General features: G+C 43.5%; 1 protein-coding gene across 1 annotated transcript; it reads left to right on the forward strand.

The window, feature by feature from the left end:
* Nucleotides 1-1,525: 1,525 nt before the first annotated feature.
* On the forward strand, nt 1,526-11,325 carry LOC4327002 (peroxidase 1). The gene is made up of 3 exons (XM_015771229.2): nt 1,526-1,915; nt 10,085-10,501; nt 10,604-11,325. The coding sequence occupies exons 1-3, from the start codon at nt 1,709-1,711 to the stop codon at nt 11,021-11,023; spliced, it is 1,044 nt and encodes a 347-aa protein (XP_015626715.1). The 5' UTR covers nt 1,526-1,708; the 3' UTR covers nt 11,024-11,325.
* Nucleotides 11,326-16,207: the final 4,882 nt, after the last annotated feature.

Below are 16,207 nucleotides of genomic sequence, written 5' to 3' on the forward strand. Positions count from 1 at the left end.
CTAACGGCTGAAAATAGCTAATGGTAGAGAGTACAGTCACTACTACAATAAAGATTTTTCCGTGCGGGTGGAATCAGTTTTCGCGTGCGGAGCTTTCACCCGTCTGGAACGAGGTGTCTGTAAAAATCCGATTTTTTCGTGCGGGTGATGCATCCTCACGCGAAAATCGCGATTTTCGTGTGGCGCCTATACGGGAAAATAAAAAATCAAAAAAAAAAATCAAAATCCAACCTTGAACCCTAATAAAAAATCAACACCGTGTTCGTCATCGTCGCCGCCGTCGTCCCCACGGTCGCCGGTGACGGATCCGGCCTCCCCGCGGTGGGCGGAGACGGATCTGCTCTGCCGCCACCACTGTAGCCGATGTGACCGCCGCATCCGCCACCACCGTAGCCGATGTCGCCACCGTACTCGCCGATGTAGCCGCCGCACCCACCGATGCCGCCGCCCTAGCCGAGGGTGCCGCTGTCGCCGAGGAGGAGAGGGAGAGGGAGGAGTGTGGGAGGATGAGACCGGGTGGAGGGACCCGCACTTATTTTCGTGGAGCGTAGCGCGTGACGACGGGGGGGGGGGGGGGGGCTATTTTCGTGTGCGGGTTACTTAACATGCCCGCACGCGAAATTAGACTTATTTTTGTGACCCGCACATAAAAATTGATTTACCTGTGCGGGCGACTGCCCGGTACCGATCCCCCATTTTTCCGTGCGGTTTCACTTACGGTCCGCCAAAAAACAAAAGGGTCCGGCGTTCAGAAAAATCTTTCCAGTGGTAGTGTGTTGCTCTCGGCCTCGGCCATTCTAGTATGAATGGCAGAGGATACGTTACTGAATTGGAGTGGGTTGCTAACACATTCCCCAACGAAAATATATGCTTTCTCTCACAAGGGAAATAACAGTTATTATAGATGCGATTCACGTTGTTGACACACGCCTTCGAACAACCAGAGCATGGGCTCACGTACGTATACCCCACCAAACACAAACATGTGTGTACCAAAATTCATGAACGAGTGTCAAATCAAGAAGTAATCAGTTGCAAATCCTCGATCAGCTCTTATCTATACTATCAGGACTCCGTCCGCCGGAGAAGATTGACGCCCACAGACATTCAAATCAAGATGTACACACTCCATGATTCATCAACTTGGTACCGAAATCAACTACTCCTATTTTCTTCCATGGGGACGGGACAAAATTGGCCATCATTCATCAATGCTAGCTCGGAGAGTTCACAAGCGAAAAGGAGATCGACCCAGCCTAGTTGCTGTGTCTGAAAACACACACACCAATTGGGCATTTGGACTTGGCTGCTTTGCAGCATGACAGGGCAAATGGCAAATGGCCCACTTGTGCTGTGTATCATGCATTACAACTGTGCTCTTAAGGATGGAGAAAACACTAGGATAATTAGCTTGAGCCATATGCTTATCTCTTTAATCCTATTTAGTCCATATAAAAAAATATGAAAAATTTAAATGTATAAGATGGCTATATAAAATATATTAATTAATTAGCTCAACCTGGCCAATTTCTGGCTCTGCCACTACCTACTCCTTGACAAGTTTGTCCTCAATTTGATTTCAAGTCTAAAACCATTCCTTTCATTTCCAAAAAAAAAAAAAAGACCACTCCATTATTATGCTATATAAGCACCTCATAATACCTAGCAAACCTCTGCAGCAAGCAGCTATAGCTAAGCTCTGAGCTCCATGGCCATGAAGTGCCTCCTCGTCTTCTTCCTCGTCGCCTTCTTCCCCGGAGCCGCGGTCAGCGCCGGGCTGAAGGTCGGGTTCTACAACGAGACGTGCCCGTCGGCGGAGGCCCTGGTGCAGCAGGCGGTGGCCGCCGCCTTCAAGAACAACAGCGGCGTCGCCGCCGGCCTCATCCGTCTGCACTTCCATGACTGCTTTGTCAGAGTACGTTTGCATCTATCACGATCGATCCTAGTTTCGTTTATAACTGCACTGTTTGGTGTAAGAACAGCTAGCTAACCTTGGTTGATTTTGTTTTCTTTGTTCAAAAAGGGAAACTATTTTAAACTCTCGAGATGGCATTCCCTCATTATTTGCATGTCATCCAAATGATTAAGAAAAAAAATCAACCAGGTATATTAATATGTGATAAATTATTCCACAAATATGCAAGGTCAAATTTAACTTCTATAAGTTTGAATGAAAAAAATAAATTTGATTAAGAATATTCGTTAACTAGCCATAGTTTATTTTTTTATAACCTGTAAAAGTTAAATTTTAACTTGCATATTTGTGGAGTGATTTATTATATATTAATCTATCTTGTTAAATTTTTTTAAAAAAATTCATAACTATTTGGATAACATGTAAATAACTAGAGGATGTCCTCACGAGAGTTTAGAATCCACTCCCACACAAAAATGACAAACTCTAGCAGTGATAAAAAGAAAAGGTGTCAATTTTTCATATTATAGACGCTGTGTTCGGCAAAAGGAGTTGGGAACCCACTCCCTCTTTTTCCACGCACACGCTTTTCAAACGGTTAAACGGTGTATTTTTTTTAAAAAAAATTCTATATGAAAGTTACTTTAAAAAATCATAAAATCATATTTATCTTTTTTTTTAAAAAAAATAGCTAATACTTAATTAATCACGTGTTAATAGACCGCTCCGTTTTCCTTGCGGGAGAGATTAGTTCCCATCCCTGCTACTGAACACAGTTCAAGGGAGAGTTAGCTAAGATATATTTATGATCATATGTTATGAAAGATCGGCATATACGTACCGCTGTTTTTTTAAAAAAAACAGATCACCTGAAGAAACATTAGTGCTCTCTATTACAATCACTGTGTTAGAAACAAAATACAACCATGAATCAAAAAAATAAAAGGAACAGAAGAAGGTATTACCATACTCCCTCCGTCCCAAAATATAAAGAATTGGAGGGATATAACATAATATTCATACTAATAGGATATGTCATACCTCTCTAAAATCTCTAATATATATTAGAGTAGGTATAATAGGTAAATTTTTGCTGGCTATATTGGGTCCAAACTGAATAAAATACAGAGTTAGAGAAGAAATGAGTAGAAAGAGGGTCTGAGCGGGCGACTAATTACATACTAGTCGCCAGCTCCACACAGGCTCCAATTCAACAGTAGCAGCGCATGACCAGTTTCGGTTGAGCTCCAGTAGCTGCTCACTTCTCAAGGAAAAATGAGTGTACAGGAAAGCTTCAAAAGAAGAAAAAGTATAATAAAAAAATTAAGAAGGGACATACTAATAGCTCTCTTATTGTACACATACCACAGTTATTAGTTAATTAAATACTAATATAGATATTTTTAGAGCCATCAGTCGGCTATATTATTAAACTTGCTCTTATGAGATATATTCCTAGTACTAGGATATGTCATATGCCTCCAAAATCTTTTATATTATAGAACGGAGGGAGTACCACTTAAGAAAACACAAGCAGCTTTGCCAATTTTGATTGTACCATCATAGTAGTTAATCACTATCATTTCAGAAAAGCAAGCTCCATAAAAGATTGGTTCATTAATTTCCTGAGTTAAAAATCTGATACATTTCAGCATATTCCAATTTAGCCAGAAAGTAGTGGCCAAATTTAGAAGTTAATACTAATATCACACTCCACTTCTCGAAGTCTCAGTTTTTCCAACAATATAAGCAGCTCCAGAGGGCAGGCAAGCACCATTCACCAAGCCTGCTGAATAAATTTAAATAATCTATATACTCTTTTGTAAGCATATATTTGTCATACATAGAGTATAGCTGTTGCTGCTTTACCAAATCACAGCTTCCACCTATGACAATGATGATTAGAAACAGCAGAGCCAGCCAGTTGAGGAACGTAATCACTATTCAGCAATAGAAGTAAACCTGATCATAACTGTGATCAGATGCACGACAGCGGCGTCGTCGTCACTGACATGGATTGATAAGCAACTAGAGTCTTCCCTTTCGTTTGCCAACCCATGTGATTTTGGCCCCATAAATGCTGGGTCGGGTCGATGGGTCACTGGGTTGACCCAGCCCATGTGCATCCTAAGGCCTTATTTCTATTTAGTTTGGATGGAACTGAGGGAGATTGAATGAAAATAATTCCAGAAATGCTCAGGATCGGTCGATCGGAGGGAGGTTGAAAAATCGGTCGCTCTCTCTACCTCCCACGTGCGCACCCCACTGGACCTATCCACTTATCCCTCCCCTTTTTTAAAAAAAATGTTTCACCTAATGTATTTAGAATGTTTTATTATGTATAGATCTAATGTTGCAGTGAATTAAAATATTCTTATGCAACAAATTATCAATATATTTTGGAAACCCTCTATTAAGGGAATTCATTTCATTTTTTTTCACCAAAAATGTTTCACCTAGTTTAATCACAATGTTTCACTATGTATAGATCTAATGTTGCAGTGAACGAAACATTTCTTCTGCAACAAATCACCCACATATTTTAGAAACCCTCTATTAAGGTAATTCGTTTCAATTTTTGTTTCACAAAAATGTTTCACCTAGTGTACTCACAATATTTCACTATGTATAGATCTAATGTTGCAGTGAACTGAAACATTATTCGCTATTTGTTGAAACATTGTTTTTATATAAGGTGAAACAATGCCCGATTTAATTGATTGAAACATTTTCGATATACTTAGAGAAACAATTCCAATATACTTGGTGGAACATCGTGCAATATTTAAAAATAGGCAAATTTTGCTACAGGACAACGTGACTTCGCGAGGACACCGCACGGAATGACTTTTGGGGGAATACACTCTATAAATGTGGTAATTTGCCAGGGGACACCGCACCCATTAAAATAATAATTTTCGCTTGAAGGAGAGAGAAAAATAGCGTGAAATGTCAAGAATAACCTTGGACCCACGTGTCAGCTCTCCCATCTCTCTCCATGTGTCAACTCTCCCATCTCTCTTCTCTTTGTCCCCTCCTTCCTTCCCACGCTTCCCTGCGCCAGTCCGCAACCGCTCATCGATTCCTCACGCGCTCCAGCCCGCAGCCACCACCTCCCGCCGGACATCCGAGCGCCGTAGGTGGCTCCGGGTGTACGCCCTACCCCACCGCCTCTGACCGCCGGACAGCCAGGCGCCGCCACTGGTTCAGGGCGCGCGCGCCTGCCGGACATCCGAGCACCGCTGCCTCCTCGACGCTGGTAAATTAATCGAGATTCGCTATAGATGTTTCTCTCTCGTGGCAAGAGGATGGATAATCAAACAGACGTCCAAAATTAATAGCTCATAGGCTGACCATGGACAGCTGGACCATGACGAGCTCACATGTGAGCTCGAACACCTTGGCGGAGATGGCGAGCGCGCTCTTCTGTCCGTTCCGCGTCGCCTCGATGCTCACCTGGCAGTCCTTGGTCCACGCCATGAAGCTCACCATGCCGGCGATCTCCTCTAGCTTGGCGATGATGTCGGCCACCGACGCGCCGGACACGAAGCGCATCCTCTCGCCACGCTCCTGGAACAGCCCGGACATGTCGAAGCTCGGCGACGATGCAATGATGTCGAACCCGTTTAGGATCTTGGGCCGCGGCATGCGCGGACACAGTCGTGGCAGTACGCCTCCCCGACGTGGCGTCCCCTGCCGGTGGGCGTGGTGCCGAGGTAGGCGCGCGGAACACGTTGTTGGTCAGGTCGGCGAAGCGCGTCACCAGCTACCACCAGTGAGCCCTCCAGTGGCGCCACCCTGTCCGTATTGCCGACGAACCCATCTGTGGCATCGATGGAGGATATAGAGAGAGAAGAGAGATGGGAGAGCTGACATGTGGGTCTAGGGGTATTTCTGACATCTCACGTGGTTTTTCTCTCCTTCAAACGAAACCTATTATTTTAATGGGTGTGGTGTCTGCTGGCAAATTACCACGTTTATAGAGTGTATTCCCCAAAAGTCATTTTGTGCAGTGTCCTACGGCTAAAACCGCGAAGTCACGATGTCCTGTAGCAAAATTTGCCTTAAAAATAATTCAATAATAAGCTAAAAAAAATTTCGTCGAAATATATCCATGTGTGGTCTTGTTTTAAAGATTTAATTGCAACAAATTTAATTGTGCAATCGGATCATGATTTGGATAAATAATTTAAGAGAAAAATCAGTTTAAAGTGGTTTTGCATGTATGTGTGGCGTCAGCGCCCAATTTTTCCCAATCTGGATTGGGTGCCCGACGCGTAGGCCTACAATCTATAGAGGTGAAAACGGATAGGATATTATCCGATCCGATCTAAATCCATCCGAAAATGAGGGTATAGTATGGTTTCTTATAAATCCAACGGATATGGATACGGATTCGGATGCGGATATGATACCTTTAAAATTTGGCGGATGCGCCCATGTAACCACTCTATTTGTTGCATGTAACATGAGCTGGCAAAATAGAGTGCTTAGAAATGCGAGTTCATAGATTTAATGTCACGTCCGGAAATTCACTAATAATTTCTGAATTAATTTGTGCATAAAATCCTCGTCCAGGAATCAGCCGAGGTACACAAACTGATAATTTAATATACAAATCCATCATAATAATAACGTTACATACTTACAAAAGAAAAGAAAAACAGTAGCGGAATTAACGGTCTAGCGATGGCTTCAGCTCCACTCCCACAGGCAACTCAACTGGGGAATAAGCCAAACGTCTTCTCCTTCTGGATCCTTTTTCTTCAACTGAGGTTGATTGATTATTGCAAGAATGAGCATATGACATACTCAACAAGCTACACAGCAAATATGCAAGTGCACAAGGATACCAAAGGATAGCATAATATAGTCTCATTTGCGAAAGCAACATTTAGCAAAGAGTTAAAAGTAGTAAAACAGTAGAGTAATTAATCAGAAATTTTAATCAACACTGAACAGCACACCCATGCTGCACAGGCCCAACCATCCTGAACAACCATACCCGGCTGTACAGATTTAACTCTAAACCAGGAGCTAAACAAATTATTACCAGTTATAGCATCATTTATTATGGTGAGAAGTGTGAGACTAATCACGAAAGACATTGTTCGACCCCCCCATGACCGCGGGCACGGCTATTCGAATAGTTTTACTCTGACCAGAGGTGTACCACTGTACCCACAAGACACAACCCACCGTCATGTACTCATGTCACCGTGTCCGCGCAGACACGTCACCATGACGAGTGATTGTGACAAGACCCCTCGCATAACTCAACCCAAAGCAGTGCACCGTTCCTGGATCATAATCACCCCCTTATAAACAAGGCATGGACTCCCCAGCGACCCCCGTGGGCTTATCTCCGCCACTTCTCAGTCTGGTGCTCCGCAAAGAGCCTTGTTATACAAAGTGTCCAGGCGTTGCCCATTCTGGCTTGTGGTTGGCACGGTTAATGTTTCACAACCGAAAATCATGAACCGGTCCTTAATTGTCACGAGCACTACCATCAAAACCATGTGCTCACAACCCACCATTATCAAGTTTTAGTTGGCACATTAATTAATTAACCAATCACGATTAACCATCGTGAGCTATCATTAAATATCCATCATTAAGTAATAGTGAAACATTAGTTATCCCAATTGTGTGCTAATGTTTTTAAGCATGGCTATGCAATGATATCTAACATCTAGCTGAACCAATATATAAAGCTCAACTAGTCAAATTATAATAACCCAAGGTAATCAAGAAATAGGGTAATCAATGCAAATGGGCCATAACAAAGGAACATGTTCACACCACCCGGTGACATTCAAAAATAAATACACAGTTGAAATAAATAGAGAATTTAAATATAGGATCAACATGCTCAAAGGAATGGTGTTTAGGATCTGTGTGACTTGCCTTGCAATAACGGGTCTTCAATTAATCTTCTTGAACACTTCCGGCGCACTCGCGAACCTTCGAAACGACGGAAACGACAAGCTAACACGCAAAAAGAGGAAAAAGACTAATAAAAACCAAATAAACAATACATATAAAGTAAACAAACATGTAGAAAATAATTTTAGAGGAATTATGAGACTTGAACGGCCTCATTCTGACTTCATATGAATTTATTACGAATTTTACAAGATTAAATCTAATTAAAGCCTATTTAAAAAGGATTAAATAAATTTAATTCAATTTATGGATAATTTTAATATGTAGATCTTTATTTTATACAACTTTTGCAACTGGAACCACATTAAACTGAGTTACGACGAATTAGTTATGAATTTTTAAAGATTAAACCGGATTAAAGCATTTATATGGATTTTAATTGAATTATGACGCAATAATGAATTATTTTTAAAAAGGAAAAGGGAATTATTGCGTCATCGGCTAGGGTTCGCGGTGGACCGGGTGCACGACTGCGGCTCACGGAACGAACGGCCGAGATCATCTTGATCTACCGCGGTCCACGGGGAATGACATCGATGACGTCGGCGATGACGTCATCACCGGCGACGACCGGACGGCGCAAGCTCGCCGGCGAACTACGGCACGACAATGCTAACGAAGGGCACCAAAATGATGCGGGCGACGCGGCGAACTCACCGGTGACCAAAACAACGGCGGAAGATCAACGGACGGCGTCAGCGACGAGGAAGAAGCGGCGACGACCTTCGGCTTGACGACGACGGCGGTGCTCCAGCGATCTTCGGCGGAAACGGAGGGGTGGACGAGATCGGCGACGGCTTGGCGACCATGACGGTGACCTCCCCGAGCGACGACGACGACTGGAGCGACGACAACGCATGGCTGAACGAACAACGGCGACGGCGGTGCTAAGCGGCACGGTGCTAGAGCTCTACCGGCGACGAGAGACGAAGGCGAGGGTGGCGGCGGGTAGAGGAGGGCCTGGGGAACCTTTTATAGAGGCTAGGAGGCGGCGGCGAAGGCCCACGGCGACCGGCGACGCGAAGGAAAGGTTAGGGTTCGGGAGAGAGAGAGGAATCCGATTCGAGATCGAATCCGGCACTTTCCAAGCGATTTTAGCCGATGATACCAAAAGAGGAAAGATAGAGAAGATCTCGGGAAACATTTCCCCTCAAACGATTTCACCGGAGAAGGAAAGGCGCGGCCGAATTTGGAAGGAAACGGCGGCGGAGCAGCTAGGGTTTCGGCGCGGCGGCGGAGTGAGGTTGACGACGAGCCAGACAAGTGGGTCCCGCCTGTCAATGAAAGGAAGAGAGGAGGGAGAGGTGGCGGACTGGGCCGGCTTGGGCCGAGCACGCGCAGGCCGAGGAGAGGGAGAGAGACAGACTTGGGCTGACTTTCGGCCCAAAGCCAAAAGAGGATTTTAAAAACCTTTTTCCATTTAAATTATTCATGAAATGCAATTACATTGATTAAAAATACTTCCTTGGCTCAAATAAATCCCAGAAAAATCTAGGAACTATAGAAACAAAAGAAGTATTTAACAAAATTTTATCTAGCCCACTTTTATATTGAGATTTAACAAATTAAAATTAGATCTTCTCTTTTAGGCTTTTAAGATCATTTCTAATAATTCCTTTTAGACAACAATTTATAATTTAAGGATTTTTAAACAAGAAAAACACTTAACATAATTATAATTAGATCATTAAATGATTAACTAATTACTGAATTGTTCTTTGTATTATTAAAATTAGGAATTGAGCTCTGAAAAATCCGAGAAAATCTCAGAGAGTATAATTAATCATGGAGAATTTAATAAAAATTAAATCCATCCATGCTTTAAATTTAGGAAATTTTATTTCCCACATTTAAATTTACTTGTAAATTAATGAACATTTAATATAAATTCTTTTAATAATTTATTAAATTGTTTATAAATCCTGAAACAAAAATCAGGCTGTGACATTTAAACACCAGTAGTATATCCAAGCAATATAGTGGTTACCCGAAGACTATTTTGCCTGGATATTTGTAAAGAGTTCACAACAGAGATATGCTACGTGTTTGGATCCATTTTACCAAAAAAGTAGTTCAAAACGGTAAAACTTTTGCTATTTTGAAGGATCTAAACATGCCCGAAATGGTAAAGAGAAATAGGAAAAATATTCGTGAGATGCAACATTTCTATTATTTAAAAGAAAAGAAAGAAGAGAATTCTCAATTTCTGCCCAATGTCTGCAGGGCTGCGACGCCTCAGTTTTGATCAACGGGAGCACCACCGAGAGAAGCGCCGGCCCCAACGCGAGCCTCCGGGGCTTCGAGGTGATCGACGCCGCCAAGGCCGCCGTCGAGGCCGCGTGCCCGAGCACCGTCTCCTGTGCCGACATCCTCGCCTTCGCCGCCCGCGACGGCATCAAGCTCACCGGCAATGTCGACTACCAGGTCCCCGCCGGCCGCCGCGATGGCAACGTCTCCATCGCCCAGGACGCCCTCGACAACCTGCCCCCACCCACCGCCACGGCGAAGGAGCTCACCGACAAGTTCGCCAACAAGTCCCTCACCCTCGAGGACATGGTCGTCCTCTCCGGCGCCCACACCGTCGGCCGCTCCTTCTGCTCCTCCTTCCTCGACCGCATCTGGAACAACACCACCGCCATCGTACGTACATAGCTCGCCGGCGACGGCGAACTCTATCGATCGCCATTTGACCATTTCGCCATTGACGGCTCACATGGCGGCGGCCGGTGTGTTCGTGTGCAGGTGGACACGGGGCTGAGCCCGGGGTACGCGGCGCTTCTGAGGGCGCTGTGCCCGTCGAACGCGAACGCGTCGACGCCGATCACGACGGCGATCGACGTGAGCACGCCGGCGACGCTGGACAACAACTACTACAAGCTGCTGCCGCTCGACCTGGGGCTCTTCTTCTCCGACAACCAGCTGCGGGTGAACGCGACGATGAACGCGCTGGTGACACGGTTCGCGGCGAACGAAACGGAGTGGAAGCAGCGTTTCGCCGACGCCATGGTGAAGATGGGCAACATAGAGGTGCTGACTGGGGGAGCCGGCCAGATCAGGCTCAACTGCAACGTCGTCAACCCTTCGTCGTCGTCCTCGTCGCCGGTGGTCCAGCTGGCCGGCGAGGAGGAGGCCGCCGCCGCCGGCGCCGTCGCGGCGAGCTAGATGACCATATACACGTGTTAGCCGTTGGATGCGAATGCTCAATTCGATCGCGTCATTTTGATCGATTTCCTTTCCTTTTTGACGTGCACGAACATCTAAAGTTGCGTGGACTAGTAGTGTATATGGTCGTGTCGATCTTTTCGTATACGTAACGTACAGTAGTGCAACTGTACACGTACTGTACTGTACATACATTTTGCATATTGTGCGTGTAATCTTCGAATGTTTTAGTCGGTTTTCCAGTGATGGATAATAATATAGGAAATAATAAGTACGTACACGTATACGTACCATTTGTGTTATTATTAATCGTGCTACTAAATACTTGTCCTGTTTGCACTACACCCATCTTCTGCCTGACAATCAAGAAGCCCATGATTAAATCTTGACCATTGAATACCGTCTGCGTCGATGGGCCATAACGGGGTTGCGATGGACATGCGGCCCATTATATTTGGGCTTGAAAGATGGCTTACATGCGGGCCGTACACATACTACCTCCATTTCATAGCGTATTTCGTTTTCGTTTTGATTTCTTTTTCTAGCCAAATTTCTTTAAGTTTGATCAATTTTATATAAAAATATAGTAATACTTTTATAGAATTACTATTAGGAGTGCAGCACGCTCCTAATATTCTAAGCGCCAAACATGCATCAGCCCAGGCCCACCCCACCCCATGTCCCGTCATCCCACTCCTACCGTTTTCGGAGTAAACGATTTACTCCTATCGCGCGCCTCAACCACCCATCTTTATTCGAGTGAACGATTTACTTCGATAATAAAAACAATTCCCCCGCTTTCGATCCCACACCACGTCCCGCATCGTGCTCCCACCATTATCAGAGTAAATGATTTACTCCGATAAAAACAACTTCTCTGCTTCCGGTATATATTCTATTTTTCCCGTACACCACTCTCGCCCCCACTTCATTTTTTTCCTTTTTTTCGGATCTGAATCGATCCACCATCCCAGCCCACAGATTAGCGACACACCATGGAGGAGGACGACGACAACGTGTTAGTTGATACCGGTGGCCGGCGAGCGGTGGTCGGTGGTGGTTGAGGCGAAGGCACTGCTTCGGGCCTCGCTGCCGGACGCTGGGTAGCACCTTAACCGGTAAGGAGGTGTTTACCTGGGCCAATAGCAACAACCAGCGACTGCTCCACATCGGCGACATTCATAGAACAAGCAAGTAAGAAATGACACTCTGATTTGTGTAAAATCAAAGGTGTTTTTTATTATTATTCTGTGATAAACAATTGGGAATTGGAGATTATTGGTTTTGTTATTTGGAATCTATTCACAAAGTGGTTTTGGAGATGATTGGATTTCACAAGTGATCGCAGGATTTGTCATTTTATGTGACCGGTCAGACCGGGCTCTGGTAGCCGGTCAGACCGGCGTGTAATGCGCAGTCAGACCGGCGCAGCCCATGGTCTGACCGGCGCAGCCCACGGTCTGATCGGCCGACACTGTGTCGGTTTCGGTTTTGGGTTGTTTATTTGGATATCCGAGTTTATTTCATGATTATGACTTCTAGATGGATACTATACGTATGTAATACTATTGTTTGCTGCTAATGAGTCAAGTTGGAGATAGCTTGGTCTCGGAATATGGTTTCTTTATTTGTTCCATGTGTAGGTGACTCGATGTCTCGGGAGAGTATTTGCGGTGATGGACCGGGAGTCGGCTTGGGGATAAGACGACGTTCGTGGTGGTCAGAGATCATGCGGGATACTTAGGCTAGAGTTAATGCATGTGGTTGATGGAGATTCCATATGGCATACGATGGAGGAATTGTGTGCGTGTGGAATGCGGAGTTGAATTTGGAAGGAGTCCAAATTTGGTACGATTGGTTATGTAAAGTTTCTTTCTTGTACTAGAGGGTTTCCTAAGGTGTTTAGGACTCCTAGTATGAGTTTGGTTCATGGCTTTAGGCTGCCTACCTCATTTATAAATAGAGGGGGAGCGTGAGGCTTCCCGGTATCGCTTTAGAGAGCAATTGAGTTGAGTTTTGAGTTAGGGTTTCGAGTTTAGTCGAAATTTTTGTAAGGAGTGCTATTGGTGCACTTTGTAAACATAGAGAGAATCAATGAAGTTGTCATCCACTTTAAGAGTTCTTCGATTTGTGTTTACCGGGTTTCGGCGGTCTAACCGGCGATCAACCGGCGGTCAGACCGGCGGTAAGCGGCGGTCAGACCGGCGGCGGCGACAGTGAGCGGCAGCTGATCTCGGCGGTCGGACTAGAGATCTAATCTCGGTCAGATCGACGGCAACCAGGTGGTCAGACCGGCAGGACAGCTTCAGTCAGACTGCGATCCGTCGATTTCGAGGGTAACTTTTATTTCCGCTAAAAGTTTTCGGTTTTTGGGTATACCAACCATTCACCCCCCCTCTAGTTGGCTTAGTTCTTGTGATTCGATCCTACAAGTGGTATCAGAGCCTTGTTTTCTTCTTTGGATTTTTATCGATCTAGAGTTTTTGCCATGGCTACTCCCGCTAAGTTTTCAACTAAGTCTCATGTTTTCGATGGAACGGATTTTTCTCATTGGTGTAGTAGGATGCAATCTTATATTGTGGCTGAAGATTATGATATTTGGAGAAAAGTTTCTCATACTTATGTGATTCCTTAAGCTATTAATACTGCTGCTGAAAAAACTGCTTTTGAACAAAATTGCAAAGCTCGCAACATTCTTTTGAGTGGTATTTGTCGTTCGGATTATGATCGTGTTGCTCATCTTCAAACTGCTCATGAGATTTGGGTTGCTTTGAGTTATTTTCATCAAAGAGCTTCGTCGTGATCTTTTCAAAAAGGAGTATATTAAATTTGAGATGAAACCTGGAGAAGCTTTGGATGACTATCTTTCTCGGTTTAATAAAATTTTGAGTGATCTTAGATCTGTTGATTCTTCTTATGATGCTAATTATCCACAATCCGAGATTTCTCACCACTTTTTTAATGGTCTTGACATGTCTATTTGGGAGATGAAAGTTATATCTATTCAAGAGTCAGTTAACATGTCTACTTTGACTTTGGATTCACTTTATACAAAATTAAAAACACATGAGATGAATGTTCTTTCTCGAAAAGTTGATTCTAAGTCGAATGCTTTGGTTTCTTCTTCTTCCTCTTTGGATGTTTATGCTTCTTCATCAAAGTCGTCTTTTCTTGTTGTTTTTAATGCCACATCCGATGATCAACTCGAACAAATCGAGGAGGAGGATTTGGCTTTGGTCGCTAACAGAATTGCTCGAGCTATGAATAATGCCAGGAACAGGAAAAGAGGTGGTCCAAATCGTTGCTTTGAATGTGGTTCAATTGATCATCTTCGTTCGCATTGTCCTAAGCTTGGGAGAGGCAAAAGAGAAGACAAAGATGGTGAGAAGACCAACAACAACAAGCCCAACAACAATAAGCCAAAGGGTTCTTACCAAGGGAGGAAGATGGAGAATCTTAGGAAAGCTTTTCAACAAGTTTGCGCCGCCTTCGAGCCACTAAGTGATGTAGATGGTGAAAGTGGAGATGATGATAAGGGAAATAACGTCTCCGATGTTTGCTTTACGGCGCGTGGTGAAGTGTGAGATGATGATACAGAGTATGAAGATAATGAGGTGAGTGCTTTTAAGGAAGCTATTAATATTTTGAGTGCAAAAAATAAGAAGTGTGAGAAGATGTATAGAAAACAGGAATTTATCATTGAATCTCTTAAATCTGAAATTGATAGGTTAAAATCTCTTATTCCTAATGATGATGATTGTGAAAATTGTTAGGTTTTAATGAATGAGATTTCAAAAATTAGTGATGTTAATGCTGCACATGATTTGAAAAATAGATCCTCTCTTGCTTGTAGTTTTGCTTTGCACACACGCACTTTGGATGAGTTGTTTTTAACTAAAAAATTGTTGCAAAAATATCAAATTGCTTTTCATGCTAGTTTGATGTTTAATATGATTTCTGCTAAAAAGTTAAAACAACCTCATAATGTTTTGGATTGCTCAACATGTAATTTGAATAAGATGAAACTAAAAGATGCTTTAGGTCGTGTTGAGTTCATGGAAGATGTTGTGAAAAACAATGAAGTGCTTTCTTGCCCTAAATGTCATAAAAGCAAAGGTGTCATGGTAGATTGTGAAAATTGTGCTAATTTGGAAAAAGAGGTTTCTTATTTGAAAAATTATTTGCTAAGATTTTTTGATGGTAAAAAGAACCTCAACATGATTTTGGATCAATCAAAGGTTAGCACACATAACCGTGGTTTAGGTTTTAATCCTTATGCTCATAATTCTAGACATCCTCCTGTTGTGTTAGGTGTTGGTGCTAGAAGTGGTGAGATTTTGGTTAAACCTGATGCTAACAAAACTTTGTTTAAATATGCTGGTATCATGTCTACTATGAGTGCATCTTCTTCAAAATCCAATGTTGTGCATGCAAAATCTCCTGTTGTTGCTCATGTTGCTAAATCTACTAATGCTAACAATGTGTCTAATCATCGTGAAAAATATACTTGTTCTTTTTGTGGAAAAGATGGACATATTGTTGGTTTTTATTTCAGATTAGCTCATAAATAGAAAAAGGAGAGAGAAATTGCTTTTGCAAAATCAAAGTGGCAAAAATCGGGTTTTTCCTCGAGGAAACCTGTCAGACCGCAGTGGGTCCCGCGGTCGGACCGGCGACCGGTCAGACCGGCTGAACAGCCTCAGTCAGACCGACCACCGGTCAGACCGGCGGTACAGAAGCGGTCAGACCGGCCACTGTACCTCGGTCAGACCAGCCTCGGAGGAATTTTTCTGAAAATTCTAAAATTGATTTTGCACGTGGATATATGCCTATTGGATCTTCTGGTCGTGTGTTTCAGTACTGGATTCCTAAATTTTTATTATCATCTAACCCCAGTACTGAGGCTTCGACTTCTGCTTGTGTGTAGGCTTTGGTAACAAGGAAGGAGAATGTGTGGATCGTGGATTCCGGTTGTTCGTGGCACATGACCGGTGATAAAAATTGGTTCTCCTCCCTAAAGAAGGCATCTAAGACTGAATCGATTATCTTTGGTGATGCTGCTACAAGTGTCGTTTTCGCTACAGGTATGGTTAAGGTAAATGAAAAATTTGAATTGAAGAATGTAGCTTTGGTTGAGGATTTAAAGTACAATTTGCTTTCGGTTTCACAAATTGTTGATGAAGA

This window comes from Oryza sativa, chromosome 1 (assembly GCF_034140825.1).
Source record: "Oryza sativa Japonica Group chromosome 1, ASM3414082v1".
NCBI classification, from domain to species: Eukaryota; Viridiplantae; Streptophyta; class Magnoliopsida; order Poales; family Poaceae; genus Oryza; species Oryza sativa.

Coding starts and splice junctions, on each gene's coding strand:
- LOC4327002 (XM_015771229.2), top strand. CDS start 1,709: ATGGCCATGAAGTGCCTCCTCGTCTTCTTCCTCGTCGCCTTCTTCCCC. Junction 1,916..10,084: donor TCCATGACTGCTTTGTCAGA/GTACGTTTGCAT, acceptor CAATGTCTGCAG/GGCTGCGACGCCTCAGTTTT. Junction 10,502..10,603: donor GGAACAACACCACCGCCATC/GTACGTACATAG, acceptor GTTCGTGTGCAG/GTGGACACGGGGCTGAGCCC.